Genomic DNA, 21,902 nt, shown 5'->3' with positions numbered 1-21,902 from the left:
TTTACTAGAAACCATACGTTAAAAAAAAAAGAAGGAAAGAGGACACGTTTCTAGGACCAGTTATAAATTTATACATTTTTTAAAATAATTATCAACATATTATGTATTTTGTTTTTATAAATAGTATGACCCATGTTTAGGTTCTTGTATATCATTTGTACTTAAGTTATTTAAGCTCTTTTCAGCAAATTTCAAGCAAAGACTAAAATGCAGTTGTCAGGAGGGTTCTGGGAAAGACTCTCATAAAGTTGGACAGCCAGTCAGGGAGGCAAGGCCAGGGATACAGGCTGAACCTGGGCTCCGCTAATCTGTGTAGGTGATGAGGCCCAGCATCTCTCTGGAACCACACATTGACTTGAGAAGCTTACTTTTTTTTTTTTTGTTTTCCTAAACATTTTTCTGACCCAATTGAGAAGAAAATTAAAAAGTTTTAAAAAATGTTTGGGGATTGGGAAATACCTATCAGGTAGTTTTCTTTAAACACAAGAAATAAAGCTTTGAGGAAATTAACTATGAAAAGAAAAAGTATATATTTAGCTTTTCCTGTAGGTATTTTAATTATCATACTATACTATGAAATAACTTTTATCATAATTTTGTGGTATTTCAATAGGCTATTGCTTTTTATGATATATATATAAAACAAAATTAATACCTCCCCAAAAAAAACGTCCCCTGCAACTATGGTCTTCTATGCTCAGTTAGAATCCTCAATAAGTAGTATTCTCAGAATTAATTTCATCAAGAATTCATTAAGTGATTATTATGCACTTACATAGTAGGTACCAACTATAAAAATATAATGTCAGTAATAATTTTCATAATCCTTTTGAAGAAGAAACTAAAACTTAAACCTTTTTGATAGCATTCCTGTTTTTCTTTTGCTGTTGTTGTTTGGCCTACTGTGATACTTGATCCAGTTAATCAGAAAGGACACCTAACAATTTGTAACTAAAGTTTCATATTCTATTTATTTATTATCTTTTATTAAAAATATATATATATTTTTTTTGTGGTACCAAAGACTGAAACCAGGAATGCTCTACCATTGAGCTAGATCCTCAGCCCCTGAGACAGGGTCTCCTTAAGTTTCTGAGGCTGGCCTCAGACTTACCATCCTCCTGCCTCTGGAATTACAGATGTGTGCCTTTGTACCTGGCACATAAAACAGGCTGTAAGATGTAGGAGTGGGTAAATTTTAAAAAACAAATAAACAACAACGACAAAAATAAAAAATAGCCTACTTAGAGTTGTTTTGTAGACGGACAGGTTATAGATCATGTAATCTTTGACTTTAATAGAGAAGTATAAAGTGTTTATAAATGTAAAGTTACTATAGAAGAATAGAAATAGAATATATAGCTTTTAATTACTTCAGAAAAAAAGGATGGAGGAAACTTGATAAAACTTGCTAAAAACAGAAAGAGAAAAACTACATCCAAGTTTAAATGAATGTACTGTGTTCAGATTTTTCTATTTGGGAACTGTGATTTGAATGTAACACATTTCAAGTATTTTCTAATTTTTATCTTTTTTTTTAAAACAAGGTCTAGAACCTTATATATATCAGAAAATGAAAACTAAAGGAATTGAGCAACGTACTGTGCAAGTCAGTGATTATCTACAGCAGTCTAAAGAGGTAAAAATATTTTAATAGTTTTTATAAAAATCATCAGTGCAGGCAACACTTCACTGGGCCATATTATTTTTACATTTATACCATTTAATTGGCTTCTACTTTTTACTGGCATTGAATTTGAATCTTTGTTTGAAACTATGCTCAGGTGAATCCCTGTGTGATTTTTTTCCCCCCACCCTTTCAGATTGTTCCTTCCTTGTCCTCTTTGTGCAATTTACCTATCCACCTAGTTTTCTGGGGATGTTTAGCATAAGAGAGACAGAATTCAGGAATTAGTAGAATTGTTTTCAGGTATATGAAAGTTGTCATATGGAAGAAAAATAGGACATTTTAATAGGTTTTTAGAGGTGGATCTAGAATGAGCATGGAGAATTTACTGGGAGACAGATTTCAGCCCAAGCTGAGAAGAAATTTTTAGCAACTGGAGCTTTCTAAGGATGGAATGGTTTATTTCTGGAAGTAGTAACTTCCTGCCTAGTGTGGTTAGTCCAGCAGAGGCTGAAGGAACCTGTTTGCAGACATGGTGGAGAGGATTCAAGCATTGTAGGGTCAAGGCCCCTTGGTGTTTCTCTGAAGCTAAGATTCTCCAATTCTGTAGTCTGCTTTTCTTACCATCTACAGATCTATGCCTTGTTTCTGTGGTACCTGCCATTTGTGATTTAGTTAGAGTAACCCAAGAAATCTAATTTTGGTGTTATTTGAATATTTTCTGTTTGAACTTGGGAACTATAAGAACATTACCTATATGAACAATCTTAGATGTTCTTGTTGGGAATGGAATCTGTGAAAGGTTTTGCAAGTAGATAGTAAGACTATATGAGGGCAATTGAGTCAGGAACCTGTGTTCACATCCCAACTCTACCATTTCCTATGCTTCAAAGCTATGTCTATCAATTAACCTATGAGTTTCTTTATCTATATCTCTAAAATATTATCTTTATGAGATTGTCAATAGTAGTCTACAAACATAGTACCATGAATAATACCTGGAATACACTGGGTTAAAGAAATATTAGTTTGATAAGTAGGAGGTAGAATGAAGTAAATTAAAGGTTAATATCTTTTTTTTTTTTTTTAAAGTACTAGCAATTGAGTCCAGGGCCTTGTAAATACTAGGCAAGCATTCTACCACTGAGCTATGATCCCAGGTCTAATGTAATTTTAAATAATTCTTATCACCTGGCATATCATCTATAGATGCTAGGACAGGAGTCAACTTGGACCATCACTTCCTTTTCATGTCATTAACTGATTTTGTATAGTCAAACCTAATTCTGTAGAAGTTTTCATATATTACATTTTCTTTTCCATGTCCCCATAAAAGTAATTTTATTTTGTTAAAGTCCATCAGCACATTAAGCTACTCTGATATTATGCTAACATGTAACATGGTTTCAGTTTGTTTATTAAGAGAAATATTGAGCTAGGGAAAGAGAAAGAGCTATCCTCTAAGGAGTGTGTTTTGCAAGTACGTTACTGGAAGCTTGGAGTGGCAGTGTGTTGGATGCACATGTAATGGTCTTTCTTTTCTACTCAGGATCTGAGCAAAAACTCTTTATGGACTTCCAGGAGCATCAGCCTTACTAGGAGCCCAATGTGAGTATTTCTAAATGTCTCTCCTTAAGAGTCTTTGGATTCTATTTTTTAACTTGATTGGGAACAATTTTTTTTTTTTTTTGGTCAGAAGAGAAAGACAAAGGGTGTCAAGTGATAACATTTTTATTTTATTAGCAAGAATGAAAACAATTTATTATCCAGGTTTTTCTGTTTCTGGCACCAGCACCTTACCTGAGTCCCTTTTAAAAATACCACAATGAAACACATACTCCTACAACAAAATAGACATTTGCTTTTCAGTGTCAAAAAAGTTACTTGGAATAATGATTAAATATCTTTTCAGAGAGGTAAGATTGTAAATTTTCTTTGAAGAGTAGAAATAAACGTCTTGCCTAAAGAAAAAGTCCGAAATCCTTATTATATTTATTCTTTGTTTTAAAAATTGTTCTTTATCCCCCTCCAATGTTTTACTTTTAGTTTATGAAGTTGATATGTTTTGGATTTTTTTTGTAACATCCTAATTGTCAAAGCAGTAGTCTGTGAAGGATTGAGACTGGGAGGGAAAGAATATGGAATGGAAAGAGTGTGCAGAAAACACAAATGGGTATCCTCATGGGGTTTTATTTATTCAGAAATAAAATTAGAAAACTAACCAAGAATATATTATTCTATTTTATTTTTATTTGTATTTTTTTCCAAGTGATGGAGTCTTGCTATGTTGCACAGGCTGGCCGCGAACTCCTGAGCTCAAGTAATCCTCCTGCCTTAGCTTCTCCTGAAGCTTGAAATATGGGTGTATATCACTGTGCCTGACTGACAATTTCATTTTGTTTGTAGTGTTTTTTGGACTTTTCTAGTGTTGTTATCAAATTAAATGTACATAGAGTTGTGGGGAGCAGAATTCAAAACTTATCTTCAGGTACAAGGTGACTTTCATTTGCGGTCAGCTCTCTTGGAGATGGCCTTTCTCTGTGATCTCCGTGCAAGCCTGCCTCCAGACTTAAAGGACATATGACTTTCTTCTCCCAAAGGTTCAGCAGTTTGTGCTCATGCAGAGTAGTGGGTTATTGCAGCATGAAATTAAACAATAATTGTAATTGTAGTTTCTTCCCTAAGGACCTTAAATACTGGAGATATTCTTTGAATGCATTTATTCAGACTTGCCCATGGCCACTTGTGCACTTGAGCAGGGCAAGTAACAATTTAAAGAGAGCTAATTTCAGCCTGTGAACATTTAGGGGCCACGTGGGCTAATGAAACTGATTTGTAGACTTGTCCAGAGACATTCACAGGCTCATTTGTAGGCATCTCCTTTGCATAGTTCAGGAACCCTTTAGTTTAATTGATCCAGAATAACACAAACACAGTTAAATCTTGTATTTGTGGTGTGATCACATAGCTAATTAAAAAAAACAACCTCTGTTAATTTAGCTTTAGGCATATACAGTGAATGACTTACATGCATATCTTATGTTTATTTTTCAAGGAAAATCATTAGGGGGATAAATTCCTGTATTAGTCGAAGTGGGGATCAGATGTTACTGATAGAGTATGTATATGTAAATTCAAATATATGTACATATAAAATTTGTTTGCTTGTTTCACAAACTTTCTCCTTTCTTTGATCATTGAAAGATTTTAAAGCAGAATTATCTATATAATTTTGTTTTTTTTTCCCTAAACAGGTTGAGAAGTTCAAATGGAGCTGACAGTAAGTGTGTATATTTAAACATTTTATTTTTATTTTTGTCTTATGAATGGTGAGGTTCAGTGTCCTGCTGAGACTTCTGTAGTTCTTTAATTAGTATTTATAATTTTTGTCTAATATACAAAGTAGAACATTCAGTATAAAGGTAGAAAGTTGAGTATCTTTCTCCAAATAAATCAGGGCCGATATGTGATCTGTTCTTTTCCATTTACCTCTTTGACTGTGATTTTCATGTTTCCTTTATGAGTGTGGGGATACCTTCTGACTTCATTTTGACTTGTCAGCAATTCTGTCATTTTTCTACACTTTGCTCATTAAGAGCAAACCATTCGGAAGAGTATATGTGAATGCCTTTTCCTGTGCAGTTTCAATAGCACTTTATGCCCCAAATTGCTAAATAGTGTTAAGTCATATAACCAGAAGTCTTATCTCTTTGCTCCTTCTCTTGAGCAAGCATAGGCTAGTACCTGGTATACAATAGGTGCTTAGTAAGCATGTGTTGAATAAACACAAATAAGGTTTCCCAGCTTCTTAAGTGGTGAAGTCCTGCTTGATTCAGCTTTATCACACTCTTCAGATATTTACACCTCCACGAAGGTCCTCCCTCCAGGTAGAACTAATGTGGTCCCAAAACCTTGGTACACACACCTCTGTTATATTACTTAGCAAACTGTATTGTGATTCTAGTTATGTATCTTTTTCTCTAGTATGTTGCATATACTTTTCTCTTATTCCTATCTCTCTAGCCTAGCAAGACCCAGAGTGGGTGCTGAATATATGTATTTGATTATTGAATGAATTCAGAAAGGAATAATCTTTTCTGCTGATTTTACTATTTTACCATAAACCCCAAAAGAAGTGATGCCTGCTCTTTTCTTCTCCAGCAACAAGAAGGCATTGAGATCTGTGAGACTGGGCTCATTATGCTGCTTACTCTACTAGGTATAAGGCAGTTGCCACCATGAGACTAAAATTTCTCCACTTTAATTTTGATTTTATGAAATGGCAAAACTGTTGCAGAGTCTTTCTCTGGAGCCTTGTAATTTAGCCTGGAGCAGATAGAAGAGAATGAGTTAAACTTGGAGGGGTGTTCCCAGCACGCAGAAGTTGCATCTCCAAGCAAATCCCTTGGTGCTGTTATCCACCCACTCCTTTGTTTCTGGTATATACCCCTTAATGTGTTTTCATCATTTTGCTGTTATTTTAGGTCAGTGAAGTAGTCTGCTAATAACTTGGCATTAATAATGTCTTTCTGTGGATACTGCGTCTTGGTAGGGAGCTCAGAGAATCGTGCTTCTGGGATGTTGTGAAGTGTGATGGGCAGCTTAGTGCTTTTTTGCAACCCTGAGGTGTAATTGGTTCAGAGGAAATACATCTTTGAGGCTAATATTACCTGTCTTTCTCCAATTCCCTATATAAATATGTTTGGAGATATTACATTGATGATTGGAAGCTGTCAGGGTACCATGTGCAATAATGTGGTTAAAGGATATTAGGCAAGCTTTTTCAAATCCAGAGAAGCCATTCTGATTAACCTGTTCAATAATAATTTTGAAGGCAATATATTCATAAGCATGTATTTATCTCCAGCCCAGTAATTAAAATGCCAATCTTCTCTATAATTTCAGAGATCTCAGCCTCCTTAAAAAGCCCTCAAGAGCCTCACCATCATTACTCAGGTAGGAAGTGTGTGTGCATAGAAGGTCAACTGAACTCAATGTCTGTGATTCTGCGCTTGGAAAAAGAAATATAGGGTTATTGATATGGCTCCAAACTTGGAAAATTGTTCACTTTGTTGGAGAACAACCTTTACGTTTTTTTTTTTTTTTTCCTAGGCATTGACTTGGAAAGGCAAATTGTGAGGAATTAAGAGGATTTAGATTCAAAGTTTTTATTGGCAAGTTCCAAATTGTGAAGGAGCAGGATGTCCTGGAGGTCTACAGATTCCTTGCATATTCCAAGGCAACCTAGAGCCAGAGATCTTTTGTATTTTGTATTGAGGGAAAGACAGACCTGGAAGTAGTTCTTTGAGGGAGGGTTTCGTGCCCTCCGTGGGCCCTCAATAAACATATCCATGGAATAGATGTCACCTCACCTAGAAAGTTTAACAAAGATGCCTTACACATATATTATTAAACAAAGATGTCCAGGGTCTCGACTCTCTTAAGCAATATCACATCATAGTGCTTCAGCTGTCTTTCTTTCAAAGAGGGAATAACTGTACTTGCTTTTCCTGAGGAACAGTCTGCCAAAGGGCTGGGGGAGAACTAAGAGGAAAACACTTTGAAATGCAAAATAGAACAACCCACTGGACTTGTGCCACTGGATGGTTTCTTGGAGGTCGCTGCTCTCGACCCTGGATGACATAATACATAGGTCAGCCAGCCTTTTATACAATCTAAAGCTCAGGACGTGGGCAAGACCTTTTGCTAGAGTTACCATTCTTATTATAATGAAGGTCATTTTTTAGGGTCCAGCAATAGACTGCCTCATCCTGAATTCTCCTCTGTAGTGAATAATGTGTTAGTGGATTCCTCATCCCAGGCTCTTATAACCCGGTCTCTCAGCTCAGCAGTCATCCATTATTTTGACTCCAGCTGTCAAATGAAGAAAGTCTCTGGTGAGGAATACTGTAACTCATATTGACTCAGATCTGCTAGGATATGGCTCTTCTCAGGAAAATGCAGATCTCTTGCTTCTAATTAAAATGAGTCTTCACATCTCTTTGGGAAAAAGAGTGAATTGCACAAAATCACCAGTAGGTGTCCCCACAGTCCACTGTGCATTGAATTTGCTTTGGAAAAGGAAAACCAGAGAATGAAGACCACAAATTAAAATGCCATTTAAAAGACAGTTCCACATATGTATGGGTTGATGTGTGGTTTGCCATTCAGGAGAGCAGGGGACACAGTCCTTCCTTGAACCATGACATATAACCTCATATAAAATGTTCCTAAGATTGGGATTATTATTGGCACTTAAGACATAGTATATATTTAAAAATGGTATGATTTATCATCTATTGATAATGGCAAAAATAAGAGGCCTTTGAAATGAAATATTCTAGCAATATTTGACTATATTGATGGGGGGAAGATTTTCTGTAAATTTAATCCAATGTTTCAGACTTAAAAGAGTAAAACTGTTTTTGTTTGCAGCCATTGAAAGGAATAATTTAATGAGGCTGTCTCAGACCATACCGTTTACACCCATCCAACTGTTTGGTGAGTAGCATCTCTACCTTCTTGAGGTCACACCAGGGCAGCAGCATAGGACATCAGAGTGAATCAAAGGACAAATCATGATACAGCATTTTACTTGAAAAATTTCCTTTGACCATAAATATAGATTAAGATTCATTTCCTAAAATGGAAACTTGTTGTGGCCAACATTTAGGGTCAAAATCTGATACTATGGGATGAGATCTATAATGAGCAGCAGCTGGGAAGAAAGGAACAATGTTGCACCTGGCATTCACTGACTGAGGCTGGAAGTACACAGTAAAAGAAAAGAATAAACCAACCACATATAATAAGCACAGAAGAGAGCATGAAATGTCAATATGGTGAAAGCCGACAGGCATCTAAAGAGAGATACTTTGTATGTTGTTTTTTTTATTTGTTTGATGTTTTTACATACGGATTGATCTTACCTCAGACTGTAAATGTCATTTTGAAAGGTTGGAGTAGTAAAGAACAAGTTTGCTAGAGCATAAAGTTCAGAGGATAAAGCAGGAACCAATTGACAATATAACAAGGTCCCCCATGCTGCCCTTGATTTCCATTCTCTTCACACAGTTCACATGGAACAGACCAGGTTGGCTTCTGATTGTTCATGCAGACACCTCTTTCCAGTTGGTTCCATTGCTGATTTTGCAGATCACTAGCTGTGCTCCGAATTCTCTAGGGATCAGGACTCCAAAGAGATCTCCTGTGGCATTTGTCTGGGCACCAAGAATAAATATTTGAAAACTAGTTACTAAGCATTCCCCAGATGTGTCTACTGGTAAGGAACTAGATACAAGAGTGAGGGAATGGATTCCTTTCTAGGTAAACCAGTACAGTGTTCACAACAAACACACAAATAACAAAAAACAAAGTAACAAACATTTGAAGCAAAGATGTAAGAAAAAAAATGAGACAACCTCAATGGAAAGTCTATCATGATTCTGATGCATCTGTCGTGAAGCATTAACACTGTTTTGATGGAGTCCAGGTTCAAAAAGAATTGTGCCTATTCAATAGCTGAATAATAATGGAAGCTGTGTAGCAGTTAAGTACCATTTTGTCTAAATTCCTTTGAGATTGAGTTTGTATCTGACTTCAGCCATGTCAGTGTTTTTAATCTTCGCAACAACCCATTTCATCCTCATTTTACTGATGAAAAATTGAGGCTTTAAATGACTTGTTCAAAGGCACTAAGGGAAGAGGGAGAAGCTGTAGGTATGACCCTGGTACTATCTGACTCCAACTGCCTCAGTGATATAATAACATCCCCAAAGGAGAAAACCACAACCCTTATTCTTCTGTAAAAACCACATCATATATATATATATATATATATATATATATATATATATATATATATAGAGAGAGAGAGAGAGAGAGAGAGAGAGAGAGAATATAAATATATGCATATGCATTCTTAATTTTTTTTTTTTTTTTTTTGCTTCTGGGGATTTAACTAAGAGGCACTCATCCACTGAGACACACCCCCAGTCCTATTTTGTATCTTTATTTAGAGACAGGGTCTCACTGAGTTGCTTAGTACATTGCCATTGCTGAGGCTGGCTTTGAACTTGAGATCCTCCTGTCTCAGCCTCCTGAGCTGCTGGTATGCAGGTGTGCACCACTGGGTGCACCACTGTGCCTGGCTGCATTCTTAATGTTAATTAGTGATAGGGAGAGCAATTATGGAAACAGGCCTAATAAAGTTTCTTTAGGAATGATAATGAATATCCCTTTTAAAACATTTCTGTTTAATAAAAGCATTTCCATACTACTTTGATACTATTTCTGTCCAGTTGTAGTCTACAATAAGACTAACTTAATTCTTACATGTCATCTGATACTGTCCCTTCTTCCCTCCCAACCTTTATAGGACACTAGCTTGATCCATGTCCTTATTCTGCCCTAGTCCCTTCTTCTCTGATCAAGGAGACTACTGAACTAATTCTGAGCTAATATCAAGGATGTTCCCTGTCCCAGACCTGATGACCTCATTGAATCTGGCCTTCACTTCTCTTTGCAGCTGGAGAAGAAGTCACCATCTATAGGCTGGAGGAGAGCTCCCCTCTGAACCTTGATAAGAGCATGTCCTCTTGGTCCCAGCATGGAAGAGCTGCAATGATCCAGGTGTTGTCCCAGGAAGAGTTGGACGGGGGCCTCCGCAAAGCCATGCGAGTCATCAGCACATGGTCTGAGGATGATGTTCTCAAACCGGGACATGTTTTCGTTGTGAAGTCTTTTCTTCCTGAGGTCGTGCAGACTTGGCATAAAATCTTCCAGGAGAGTACAGTGCTTCATCTTTGCCTCAGGGTGAGTCCGAAGTTCAGAGACTCAGAGACCAGAGGGCCAGGCCAAAGAAAGGAGATTTGGCTACATCTTTTCTAAGACTACCATCCAACTTGAAGGAAATCTAGTATTATTTTGAAGGTGGTGAATTTTGTTATATTTGTTTTGTAGGACTTTCACTTTTGAGGGAGTGGTGGTAGCTACATAAGGTGAAAAAAATCACAGGTGGGAAGCCTCTAGTGAATTCTGTGATCGTTAATCCATAGGTGTCAGTAAATGTACACACACATACACACATTTATATAATATCCATAATCCTTATTTTGTAGGAAATTCAACAGCAAAGGGCTGCTCAAAAACTAATCTATACCTTCAACCAAGTGAAACCTCAAACCATTCCCTACACACCGAGGTAAGGAAATCTTGGCAAAATGGCCCTTCATTTTAAGTAGGAACTCCTATTAATCTCTTCTCAGCCCATTAGTTATGAGAAATATCAGACCCATGGGAAAGTCTCCCATGGCTTTATTTTTGGGGTTCTTCCATAGTTATATAGACTGGAAAAAAAAGGGAATTAGATGCCCCAGAGATGTGTTGGCCTACATCACTAAATTTATGGGAATAGAAAAAAAAAGAAGTTCAGGTGGAAGCCATCACCACTATTTAGATTATGCAAAACAGGCAGATCCTGGATATGTTACTAATGTCCAGGATCAGTGTGGCAGAAAAGCATCTCTATTTTAAGCATAGTTTCTCCCTCAGTGTCTTAAAGAAATTAGGAACTCTGTAGGATTGAACTCTGGTTACTTTTAGTTGAGTCTTTCCAGAGAATTGCATTCACTCATCAAAACGCTTAATAATTTGGTGCTGAGGACTTAGGGTAAAACTTCATTGCTTTACTTACAAGAAATGTCATGCAGTGTGACAAAACAAGTTGGGTCTAGCCTGGTATGGTGGTGCATGCCTGTAATCCCAGCAATTCGGGAGGCTGAGGCAGGAGGATTGCAAAGTTCAAAGCTAGCCTCAGAAACTTAGTGAGGCCCTAAGCAATTTAGTGAGACCCTGTCTCACAAGGAAATAAAAAGGGCTGGAGATGTGGTTCAGTGGTTAAGTGCTCCTGGGTTCAATCCCTGGTACAAAAAAAAAAAAAAAAGTTGAGTCTAGGATTTATAAAAGGGTTAGAAAGTTTTCTCGAAGAGAAAGGAAGCATGTAAACATGGGAGAAACCCTCCTTGTCTTTCTATTCCGTTCCTTCCTTTCCCACGAAGGGCAAGGTCAAGTTCTCCTAGATTTCATTGGTCAGTCTTAGGCGAGCTCTCCTGCTGTGGACTGTCCTGTAAGGGAAAGCCTGCTTTTGCTATCTTCTAGGGGATCATGGCCTCTTTTTCCCTTACAGGTTCTTGGAAGTTTTTTTAATCTACTGCCACTCAGCCAACCAGTGGTTGACCATTGAGAAGTACATGACTGGGGAGTTCCGGAAGTACAACAATAACAATGGAGATGAAATCGCCCCCAGCAATACCCTGGAGGAGCTGATGTTGGCCTTCTCTCACTGGACCTATGAGTACACTCGGGGAGAGCTGCTGGTTTTAGATCTGCAAGGTAATTGATGATGCATAACTTGATACAATAAGTATGAGGCGAAGTTCAGAGAGATCCAGGTTGGGCAATGTGTGGGGTTGCTCTCACCAGCTTTGAAGGGAGGTGGAGTTATTGGGCAGTGGTGATCATGAATACTTACTATGTTGTTTCCTACTTTGAGGGGAAAATGTCAGGAGACAATTAGCTGCTTAAAATGTAAAGACATCTTAAATTTTAAAATAAATGGGGAATGATTTTTGTATGAATTTTTACAGTTTTGTGGCCTTGCCTTGCTCTTATGTTCATCGTAAAATTTAGGCACACATTTGTACACATAGGGAAGTTTAAATTCTGGGCATTTTGAGTTTATTGCCTTAGCACTTTGTAGTTTAGCTTGCTCTCTTTGCTCTGTCCCTTGATATGACAGTTCATGAAAGAACACACTCAGCCTGAGAGAGGCAACGCACTGCACTCTTATTTAATGGAAACCTTTGATCAGCACATCTCCCCACTATCAACACCTCACATGTGACTTCTAATCCTACAGCACAAACAGTATCTCCAGCAGACTTTCCTTGCAGGGACAGAACAAAATATGTATTAAGGTCAAAGTTTTGTCCTTGGGCTCACTGACTAGGGCTTTGGTTTTAAATAAGGGATTTAGCACAGGAACTTTCATAGAATTATATCATTTAATCCCAGAAGCAGCACCTCAAGGTAGATATTATGGGGAATTTAGGCCCAGAAAGTTTAAATAACTTGCCCAAGGTTGCACAGCTACTTAAAGGGAAGCCAGGATGCAGATTAAGCTGGATTGACCATCTGTGTTCTGTTCTTTTCACTGTTCTTTTTATTCCTTTAAGGAGTTTCTTACCTAGAGGACGCAACCATCTTATGGCTCATTTAAACTACTTGGGCCTTTTTCTTGTCCTCTATGACTTTCTCTCCAGCTCTCCAGTTCTGGCATTTTATGCTGAAAGCCAGTCTTGGAGTCTGGGGAATGTTGAGATAAATAATCCAGGGGAATCATGAGCAATGTCCAGTAAGACCTCAAAGTCACCTTGAAATTGGTGTCTCATGCTCAAGGATGTACATGCACTTTTTAAACTACAAATACGTACTTCTGACCTTTGAGATTTCTGCTGTTCACAAGATCAGATTATATTTCTATCCCTCAAACACAATATTTCAGGAAGCAATATAAACAAAATTAAAATGACCATCATGATTCAGCTTTTTAAACCAACAAGAATTGGATCCATATAAACTCTGAGTGAGGCTGCCTAAGGCAACTGTTTTTGTGGCTCAAGTTTGGGAAAGGTTGATTGTTTTCATCTGTACTTGACTGTTTGTGCTTTGAGTTTTGGGTGGAGTTGATTCTAAAACAAAAGCAGAAACAAACAAACAAACAAACAAAAACAACCAAAGAAAAACTTCAAGGAATTAATGATGACTCTTAGGTGCATTTTGTATTCCACTTGAATAGGTTTTTGTTTAATGATGTTTATGTTTGGGGATTTTTATGTCTCTTAGTAATTCAAAGTGACATTAAACAGAACAAATACTGTGCTGATAGTCTTGGGGGAAAAAAGGGAATTAAATTTATTCTTTTACTGAGCAATTATGTCAATTGCAGAAATAGGCCACTCCAAATAAACTATGTCAAAACATTGACCTTCAAAGAAGGGAAGAGTGGACATCAGAGAATGATCATGATGAAATCTGAGATGCTTATCAGAGAGTTGTGGCTAATTGGTTAGGCCTGAGTTTAGGAAGAATATGAGTCCTGTAACAGTAATTATAAGCAGTTATACTATTACTACTGCTAGCTAACATTTACTAAGAACTTATTTTGTGCCAGGCACTTGGCTAAAAACTCATGTGCAATATCACGTTTAATCCAAACCAGGTTGGAAAGAAGAAAATATAACATGTTTTTAAAATCTCATAATGGGTTTTCATTCAGTTTTATATTGTATTTACTTTATTTGTATGTCTGATCTTTGGAGAGAAGAGGTGAATTGCCTAAGAGGTGGGGGTGAAAGATGCGAAGCTGGGTAGAAGCCCTTGGGAGGAGGAGCTTTCAAGTTGCAGTGCCAGAGTCTGACTCCTGGCTCTACCGTGAATTGATTTCATGACCCCAGAGTCCGACCTGCCTCTTTTGTAAATGGGAAAAATAATATTATGCACTTAAGTCATTAGGCTATTGAAGAGTTCAGGTGAGACAAGTTCTTGCAGGTAGTAAGTCCTCAATAAATGTGAGTTATTGCTATTTTTATCTCAGTTTCTGCAAGGTTCTTTAAGATGGAGGTTACTCATCAGTGGGGTTCAGAAAAGTGCTGGTAGCTTAAATTGAACACAGAGGTGCAACCAGCACAAATTATACCTTATTTGCATTAACTGGTAACTGAAACTTGTCATTTTCTTCAGTTACAGTAGACCACATACCACATTGCTGTAAACTCCAACTTAGGTCTCTGTTCTCTACTGCATTGAGGAGAAGAAGGCAGGGAAAATAGGCAGTTTATTCTTTCAGTCTCCCTTCTTTCTCCTCTTAAATTTCTTACAAGAGAGTCCCAGTCATTAACCCAGAAATTGCCACACCAGGCCAAGAAACTGAGCTCTAAGGAGAGGTGTGACCAATTTCACATCATTTGTAATTATACTGAAGCTTTCCGGTCTTTTTCCACTTAAAAATCCTGCATATGAGGTTCTGAATCATCATCATTATACTTGAAATCCACTGTTTAATTCCCAGCAGTAGAAATTAAAAACAATTGTATTTCAAATTACCGTGGTGCACAGCTTTGTTTTTTTTGTGGTCCATAGCTCATTATGTTTTTCAAGGGACTTTTGGAGATACAGTATTAATTTCGTATTCAACAAAGCCATTTCCAGAATAAGTCAATATCCACCGCATTTTCATAAATTGTACATCAACAAAGAAAGTAACTTCTTTGCACAGATGTAGAAGATAATTGATGGATTCAAAGTTGATTCAGATCAGAATGCAAATTTGTGAGTTTTCTCATATTACCTGGATACTGTTACAGTCAGTAGAGAGACGCCTTGGGGACTTTTAGATGTTGAAATACATTTTTCCCCATGTTTTCCAAATGTTCAGAGAATATATGTGTTAGGGGGTCATGATGATAGTTTTCTATTTGGATGTTCCTGTGTAGCTGGGAGAAACAGAATGGCAGTGGTGGTGGGTGTGACTATGTGGATGCTGGTGGTTCATTGGTGTTTGGGTGCTCTCTCTCTCTCTCTCTCTCTCTCTCTCTCTCTCTCTCTCACACACACACACACACACACACACACACACACACATATCAGAAGGCCCATATTCCATCGAGGGCTCCAAAATATATATTTAGTAGTTAAGCTTTGAACTGTTCAGTTGGGTTTGTGGATACTCTGTCCTCATTCTTCCAAGGTGTCATGTTTGTTAGGAAATGTAGTGCTTTAGGGAAATAGGATAATCAGAAGCATGATTTTACCAGTGGCAAAAATATAAAGTTTAATTTTATAAGAGGTCCTTGATAGAATAAATATGATAAAAATAACAGTTAATATATTTTAGCTTCATATGTGTCAGATAATCTGCTAAACAGTGTGTATGCTATTGTTCATTTAATACTCTCAGTAACCCTATAAGATAAGGCACAGATTTCCCACTTTCAGACGCCAAAACTCAGCTTCAGAGAAATGAAGGAAAGTCCCCAGGTCCCCCCTACTCGAAGGTGCTGGAGCTGTGAGTCCTTTGACTTCTGTGACTCTAAAGGAAACAGGGGCTGACAAGATTTTGATGGATTTTTTTTCCCCCTACAAACCCCCTTTTTGTCAATTGCTGTTATCTCTTCAGCTATGGTGTGTCCTCCTAGCTTAAATTCACACTTTACTTAGATACCAGCCTAAGTTTTCATCATTGCTGTAAACTCCAGGCTTGATGTTAGGTCTACACTCAAACAAGTAAAAGATTTGTTAGCCTCTCGACTGGTGGTACTTGGGGTATCTTTCTGCCTGTCGTGCTGTTTACTTAATTCATAAGCAGCATCTCTCTAGGCTGTTCCTTTCTTATAGGAGTGGTGAGAAGAGCACGGAAGGACCAGCCTCTTCCTGTGGTTTTATTCAGAAAGGATAGGGGATGAGCAGAGCAAGTTTTGCATACTTCCTTTGAGCTATATTTCAACCTTACTTTATTTTTTACCTATTCAAAATCACTGTGAAGTTAATATGCTAGGAGTTTTTTAAGGTACTCCTGGGTCAAATTCAGAGGGTATATGGATTTTGATGAGAAAACAAATTATACCTTATTTGCATTAACTGGTAACTGAAACTTGTCATTTTCTTCAGTTACAGTAGACCACATACCACAGTGATATTAGCAGTACTTGTGAGTGTTTACAATAGAAATTACAGATATTAACATAATATTTACAAAGATGGCAGATATTTTAAAATATTGTTAGTATTTGTCACACATTGGATGTTATGGTAGTTAATAGATCCAGGAGAAATCCTGTTATTTAATTTACTCGTAAAGAAGCACATGTATTGTAATACTGTAATTGAAGAATATTTTGATAACTGCATTTCCATGTCATTGGTTTGTTTTATAATCCTACATATTTAAATCATATAAAACATTATTCTGAGAATGGGGTCCCTTACCCTTACCAGACTGACAGAGAGGGGACATGACACAGGAAAAAGTTAAAACACTGCTGCTCTAAGCTCTGACTTGCTCTATCATTTTCCTAGGGAAGTCAGTTTTTAGGGGAAAAGTCTGTAAGGATTATATTTTCTTGTGGAAAGTTTAACTCATTTAAATATACAGAATACAGAAATATTTTAAAAATAGTGTTTAGACAGAGCTGTGGCTGTGGCTCAGTGGCAGAGCACTTGCCTAGCATGTGTGAAGCACTGGGTTGGATCCTTAGCACTGCATACAGAAATACAATAAAATAAAATAAAGGTATGTTGTCCATCTACAATTACAAAGAAAATATTGGTTAGACAACACGAGTTTTAAAACAGTGGTTAGAAAACATGAGTTTCTTTCACAAAGTACAATACATACCAATGTTGTAAAGTTCACATAAGTTTTAAATAATCTTCCCACAGAGCTAATCTCTTTCAAACACAGAGCTAGAGCAAGTTAGAGAATGATCTCAGACACTGTAACATGGTGCCCGATTATCTGTCCAGCTGCCTGCAATGTCACCACCATTGGAAATCAGCCTCCTCGCCACTTGAGTTTTATGAGATTCACTTTCGGCATTCATCCCTGTTTTTTTTTTTTTCTTTTAAATACACTTTGCTTTAAATTGAACCTACATTATCTGTTAAGGCTTTGGTGTCACCTTGTAACAAGTAAATTTTATTGAAGACTCATATATTCAGAAAAGTGCTGGTAGCTTAAATTGAACACAGAGGTGCAACCAGCAGCTGATCAACAACTTGGTGTTGATTCATTGTAGTGTCTGTAAGTGGTGTAAATAATTTGATGTATCCCTTTGATGAAGCAGAGGCTGTACTTGCAAAACCTCATAGCACCTTGCACCTTGCTGAGCACTGATGGAGTCCATCTAAGGGGACCCTGAATCAACGGGAGGAACACGACTTACCTCAGCTTTAATCTGGTTATGATCATGGATGATCCAAGAGACCTTTGACAAATTACTTAATCTCTTTGAACATCAATGTACTCATTGATGTAAATGAGATTCACATGTAAAATTAGGATATGAGACTAATATCTTATGATTGCTGAGAATTAGAGAAAATACAACTAGAATGTCTAATGTGCATAAGTGGCAAATTAATGGCAGATGTCACTCTCAGTAACTGTGAACACACCTCCAAAACATTCATTTGTGGTCTACACGTTTATTATAACAGAGGGGATTGTGGGAGACAGTGCCTTCACTAAAATTTCCAAACATTCCTGGACAATTTTTATATTAGATTTAATTCATATGATGTTTAATTTACTACACAGCGATTGTAAGATCAACAAAAAGAAGCTAAGACTTGATTATTATTTTCTTGAACTTATAAAAAAGAAAAACCTCCATTTGCTAAGTGAATTTTGTTTCTTCTTTTGAGGTGTTGGAGAAAATTTGACAGATCCATCTGTTATAAAACCTGAAGACAAACAGTAAGTTAATTTATGTGTTATCATTTAGAAAATTACATTTAACTTGTACATGTTTCTTTTTAATTATTCTTTAACCCTTACATAAAAATGTAAAAATTATACATATTAATAGGAAACCATGTAATGTTTCAATATATATATACACTGCATATTGTTTAAATGGTACATGGTTTTTAAAATAATTTATAAACATACAGCTTGTTGCCTAGATCCTAGAAAGATTTAGAAGCAGCTTTTGTATATAGGTCTAAAACAATAAGATTTTAGATTAGAAAATGTGGGTAAAAGGAAAGTATGGAAATAAAATCATTAAATCTAGAGTTGGGTTAGTATATATAAATGGAAATTATATAGTAGTCAGAATTTGGTTGCAAATTTGATGCTGAGTTTCCTAGTGTCCCAAACACAAGAGAAATGTGCTTAAGTTTAGCTTGTGTTGGCTTTGACATGAAAACAGTGTCCTGTGAGAAGCACAGTTGCCTTTGTTGTCTTCACAGTGGAATCATAGCATCTTATCATGGAAAGCATCTTCCATCACTTGCTTATAAAATGACAGCTGAGGACATAAGTGTGATATCCAGTAACAGCAAAGCTATGAGAGGTCAAAACAATGGGGCTGAAATAACAAGCATCAGATTGTCCAGCTTAATTTACAGCCAAAGTTATATAGAAAGAGGAGTCATCTGCCTGTCCTTTGAATTCCCCAGGGCATTTTGTCCCATCAGCAGGCTTTTTGAAACACTTGACACTAAAGGATCTGAGGTTGTGTTCTTCTGTTAAAGGTGGAGTAAAAAGAAGTGATGGTGCCGATTGAGGACTGATCAATACGGCAGACAACAATGGTTCTCAAATGTGAGTTTGCATCACCATCACCAGGAGAACTTGTTAAAGCGCAGATTGCTGGGCTCCACCTCCAGAGTTTCTGATTCAGTAGGTTGGGGGTGGGACCAAATAATCTGCACATCTAACAAATTCCCAGGTGACTCTGATGCTGCTGGTCCATAGACCACACTTTGAGAACTGCTGGCATTTAACATTTTTACTTCTTAGTCATCTTAAGTATCTATATGTGGTTCCTAGGTGGTAGAAAAAAATATAAAACTACATATGTGGGCAGTCCTTATACAATAAAGTCTGACGTTTTTACTTTTCCTCCCCCAGAACTCCTAGATGTGCACTGCTGTAATGCTCTGTTATTTTACTGAATCTAAATATGGTCCCGCTTATAGATTTCTATGCAAAAGCCTATCTACTAAGTGTATGTTGGATATTTAATTGGATTAGGTGAGCTAGAGAAGGTGAGGTGATCATATTGCTCATATGCATCATCTAATTCTCATGATCTTTATTTGACTATGGCATCCATGTTGTAATCATTAGGGTACACATTAAGGCTTTATTATTTTTCACCTTAATAGGGCTAAAGTTTTTTTTTTAACCTAAGAATATTATTTCTTCAGTAGCCCTGTGTACCCTGGGTTTATAGTGGGATCCTTGTTCTGTACATTCTTTATAATTTTGCAGTGAAATTTTTTTGCACATATGATGAACCTAGTTTATATATACTCTCATTCATTAAATTCTGACCTTGGCATATATCACTTAATATGACCTGAATAGCCCATATTTTTAGGATTCCAAGATTCTATTATCCTACTTGACAGTTAAGTATTTAATTGCATTCTATGGGCAGTAAGTCTCAGTTTTTATTAAGGTCTCCTAGGGAAATTAAAAAAAAAAAAAGATGCGCAGGATTGGCATCCAATTAGAATCTCCAAAGATAGGGCCCTTATGTCTGTATTTTTTAAAAGTTCCCCATGTGATTCTGTGGGCAACCAGAGTTGAGAATTTTCTGTCTTATGGCAACTTTACCTTTTATGACTTGAGGATGAGAACTCTGGAAACTGATGGGATGGCATTACCAAGTCCTGCCTGGTTTTGTGGGACCACCCAGTTTTGGGTTCAGTTAGTCTTCATGGTGACAATAACAGAAAGTCCTATTTTCTCATGACTCATTAGTTCAATGAGAATGATATCTAATTAATTCAACGAGGCACTTCTTGGTCAGAAACCCTGGCTACACAAAGCATGGACCTAGGACCAACAACAACAGCTTCATGGGAGATTGTTACAAGTGCAATGTGGCAGAACTCCCTTAAACCTATAGAATCAGAATCTGCGTTTTTGACAAGATCTTCCAGTGATTTGGTGTGAATTAAAGTTTGAGAAGCACCAATTTAAGCCAACACTTTCACATATGTTATTTATTTTAGCCTTTGCAACAACATTGTAAGTAAAGCATTTTCAGTCCCAGTTCGCAAATGAGAAAATTGAGTCTCAGGGAAGACAGGACAATAACTTGTGTATGAGGAAAGGGAGTGAAGATAAGGGAATAATCCACTATCAAAAGGGAAGGTGTTTTTTGTGGTATACATTTCTAATATTGTTTCTCATGCCTATTATCTCAACTTTCTCTAATCTTCTGCCTGTTTTATTGGTAGTTTGAGTTTATATCTTTTTAGATTACTGCCTTGATGGTTTTGGGCATTTGACAAGCATGAAATGATGAGATGTTCTTTAGTAAATCTATGTATAGATGGCACTAATTAGCGTTTCCTCGCGTGTGGAACCAAGCGACCACCTGCTTTTCCTATGTTGTGAAAAATCTGGAAAACAGCTAGTTGCATTTTTTTTTTCCTTAACCTGATTATCTGGACTGCAGGGCCCTAGGCTTTCTGTAGAGTGTAGATACAAATGAATGTGCTCGCAATCTTTTACCCTCTGCTGCATGGGGGTGGGAGCAGTCGAATCCCTGATATATTCATTTTGGAGTAATTTTGGTTCTTTTGTCTTGACTTTCACATAGCTCCTAGGGGAAACTGATTTAGCTTAAGAGCTTTTATCTGAGAATCAATGTTATTTCTAAGTTGGGGGTTTTCATTCTTTTTTGGGAGGAAAGAAATGGCAGGTATGAAAGGCAAACAGGGACATGATAGAGAGATTAAGGAAAGGAATCCTTTGATGGGAATGACTAACTAATGCCTTTAGTTTTCACTAAATTGGAATTGTAGAGTTCTGGTCTAAATACCGAGCAATTCGACTTTTTTTTTTTTTTTTTTTGCCACCTTCTATTTCACCTGATTGAAGAAGTGCCTTACCAGATGGGCTGAAAGGGAGGCATAGCTAACAAGAGACAGCTTATGAAGCCTGGTAAACACCACCAGAGCTGTACTTTGTAAGAGCGATTGAGTGACCAGGAAAGTTAATCCTAAGTGTCTTTCCACTCTGTCTTCCCAAGAGATTTCCTCCACCTACTCACCACAGAGCAAAGAGGCAATCTGAGATCAAACTGACATCAGCCCTCATTCTGAGCTTGGCACATCTTCAGAGCAGCTACTGTTCTTCTGCCAAAAGGAAGTGGAAATTGAGATAAATGTTTCAATACTTGGATGGAAAAAAGTCCATTTTTACACCATGTCCCCTTTGAAAAACCGCATTCCTTAGAAGCGAAGTTTATTGTTTCCTTTTGTGATAGTTTGCTTTGCTTTTTTCTTAAGACGTGGTATTTAAGAGTGGTAATTGAGTTCAGACTTTTTAAATGTGCTGTTTCCACTCTGCATGTCATTAAAATAAAATATTAGCTTTCATAAAGTTTCTTTGGAAGTGTTTCTGGTGTGCTGTGTTCCGTGGTGTGCAGAATGGCATGGTCTGAAGAATCATGGTTATTGGCAATATGATAAC

The 21,902-nt window shown here is 37.1% G+C and overlaps 1 protein-coding gene across 1 annotated transcript in view; it reads left to right on the top strand.

Moving 5' to 3' along the window:
• The window catches only part of Trpm6 (transient receptor potential cation channel subfamily M member 6), a 112,001-nt gene that overhangs the window by 86,085 nt on the left and 4,014 nt on the right, over positions 1–21,902 (top strand). Inside the window, 9 exon segments of the mRNA XM_076841511.2 lie at positions 1,548–1,639; positions 3,177–3,235; positions 4,882–4,907; positions 6,533–6,583; positions 8,063–8,128; positions 10,155–10,441; positions 10,747–10,829; positions 11,814–12,019; positions 18,110–18,161. Of these exon segments, the coding sequence (XP_076697626.2) occupies positions 1,548–1,639; positions 3,177–3,235; positions 4,882–4,907; positions 6,533–6,583; positions 8,063–8,128; positions 10,155–10,441; positions 10,747–10,829; positions 11,814–12,019; positions 18,110–18,161 (922 nt within the window).

The sequence above is a fragment of the Callospermophilus lateralis genome, chromosome 2 (assembly GCF_048772815.1).
Source record: "Callospermophilus lateralis isolate mCalLat2 chromosome 2, mCalLat2.hap1, whole genome shotgun sequence".
Taxonomy (NCBI): domain Eukaryota; kingdom Metazoa; phylum Chordata; class Mammalia; order Rodentia; family Sciuridae; genus Callospermophilus; species Callospermophilus lateralis.
This window is presented reverse-complemented; position numbering and strand designations above follow the sequence as displayed.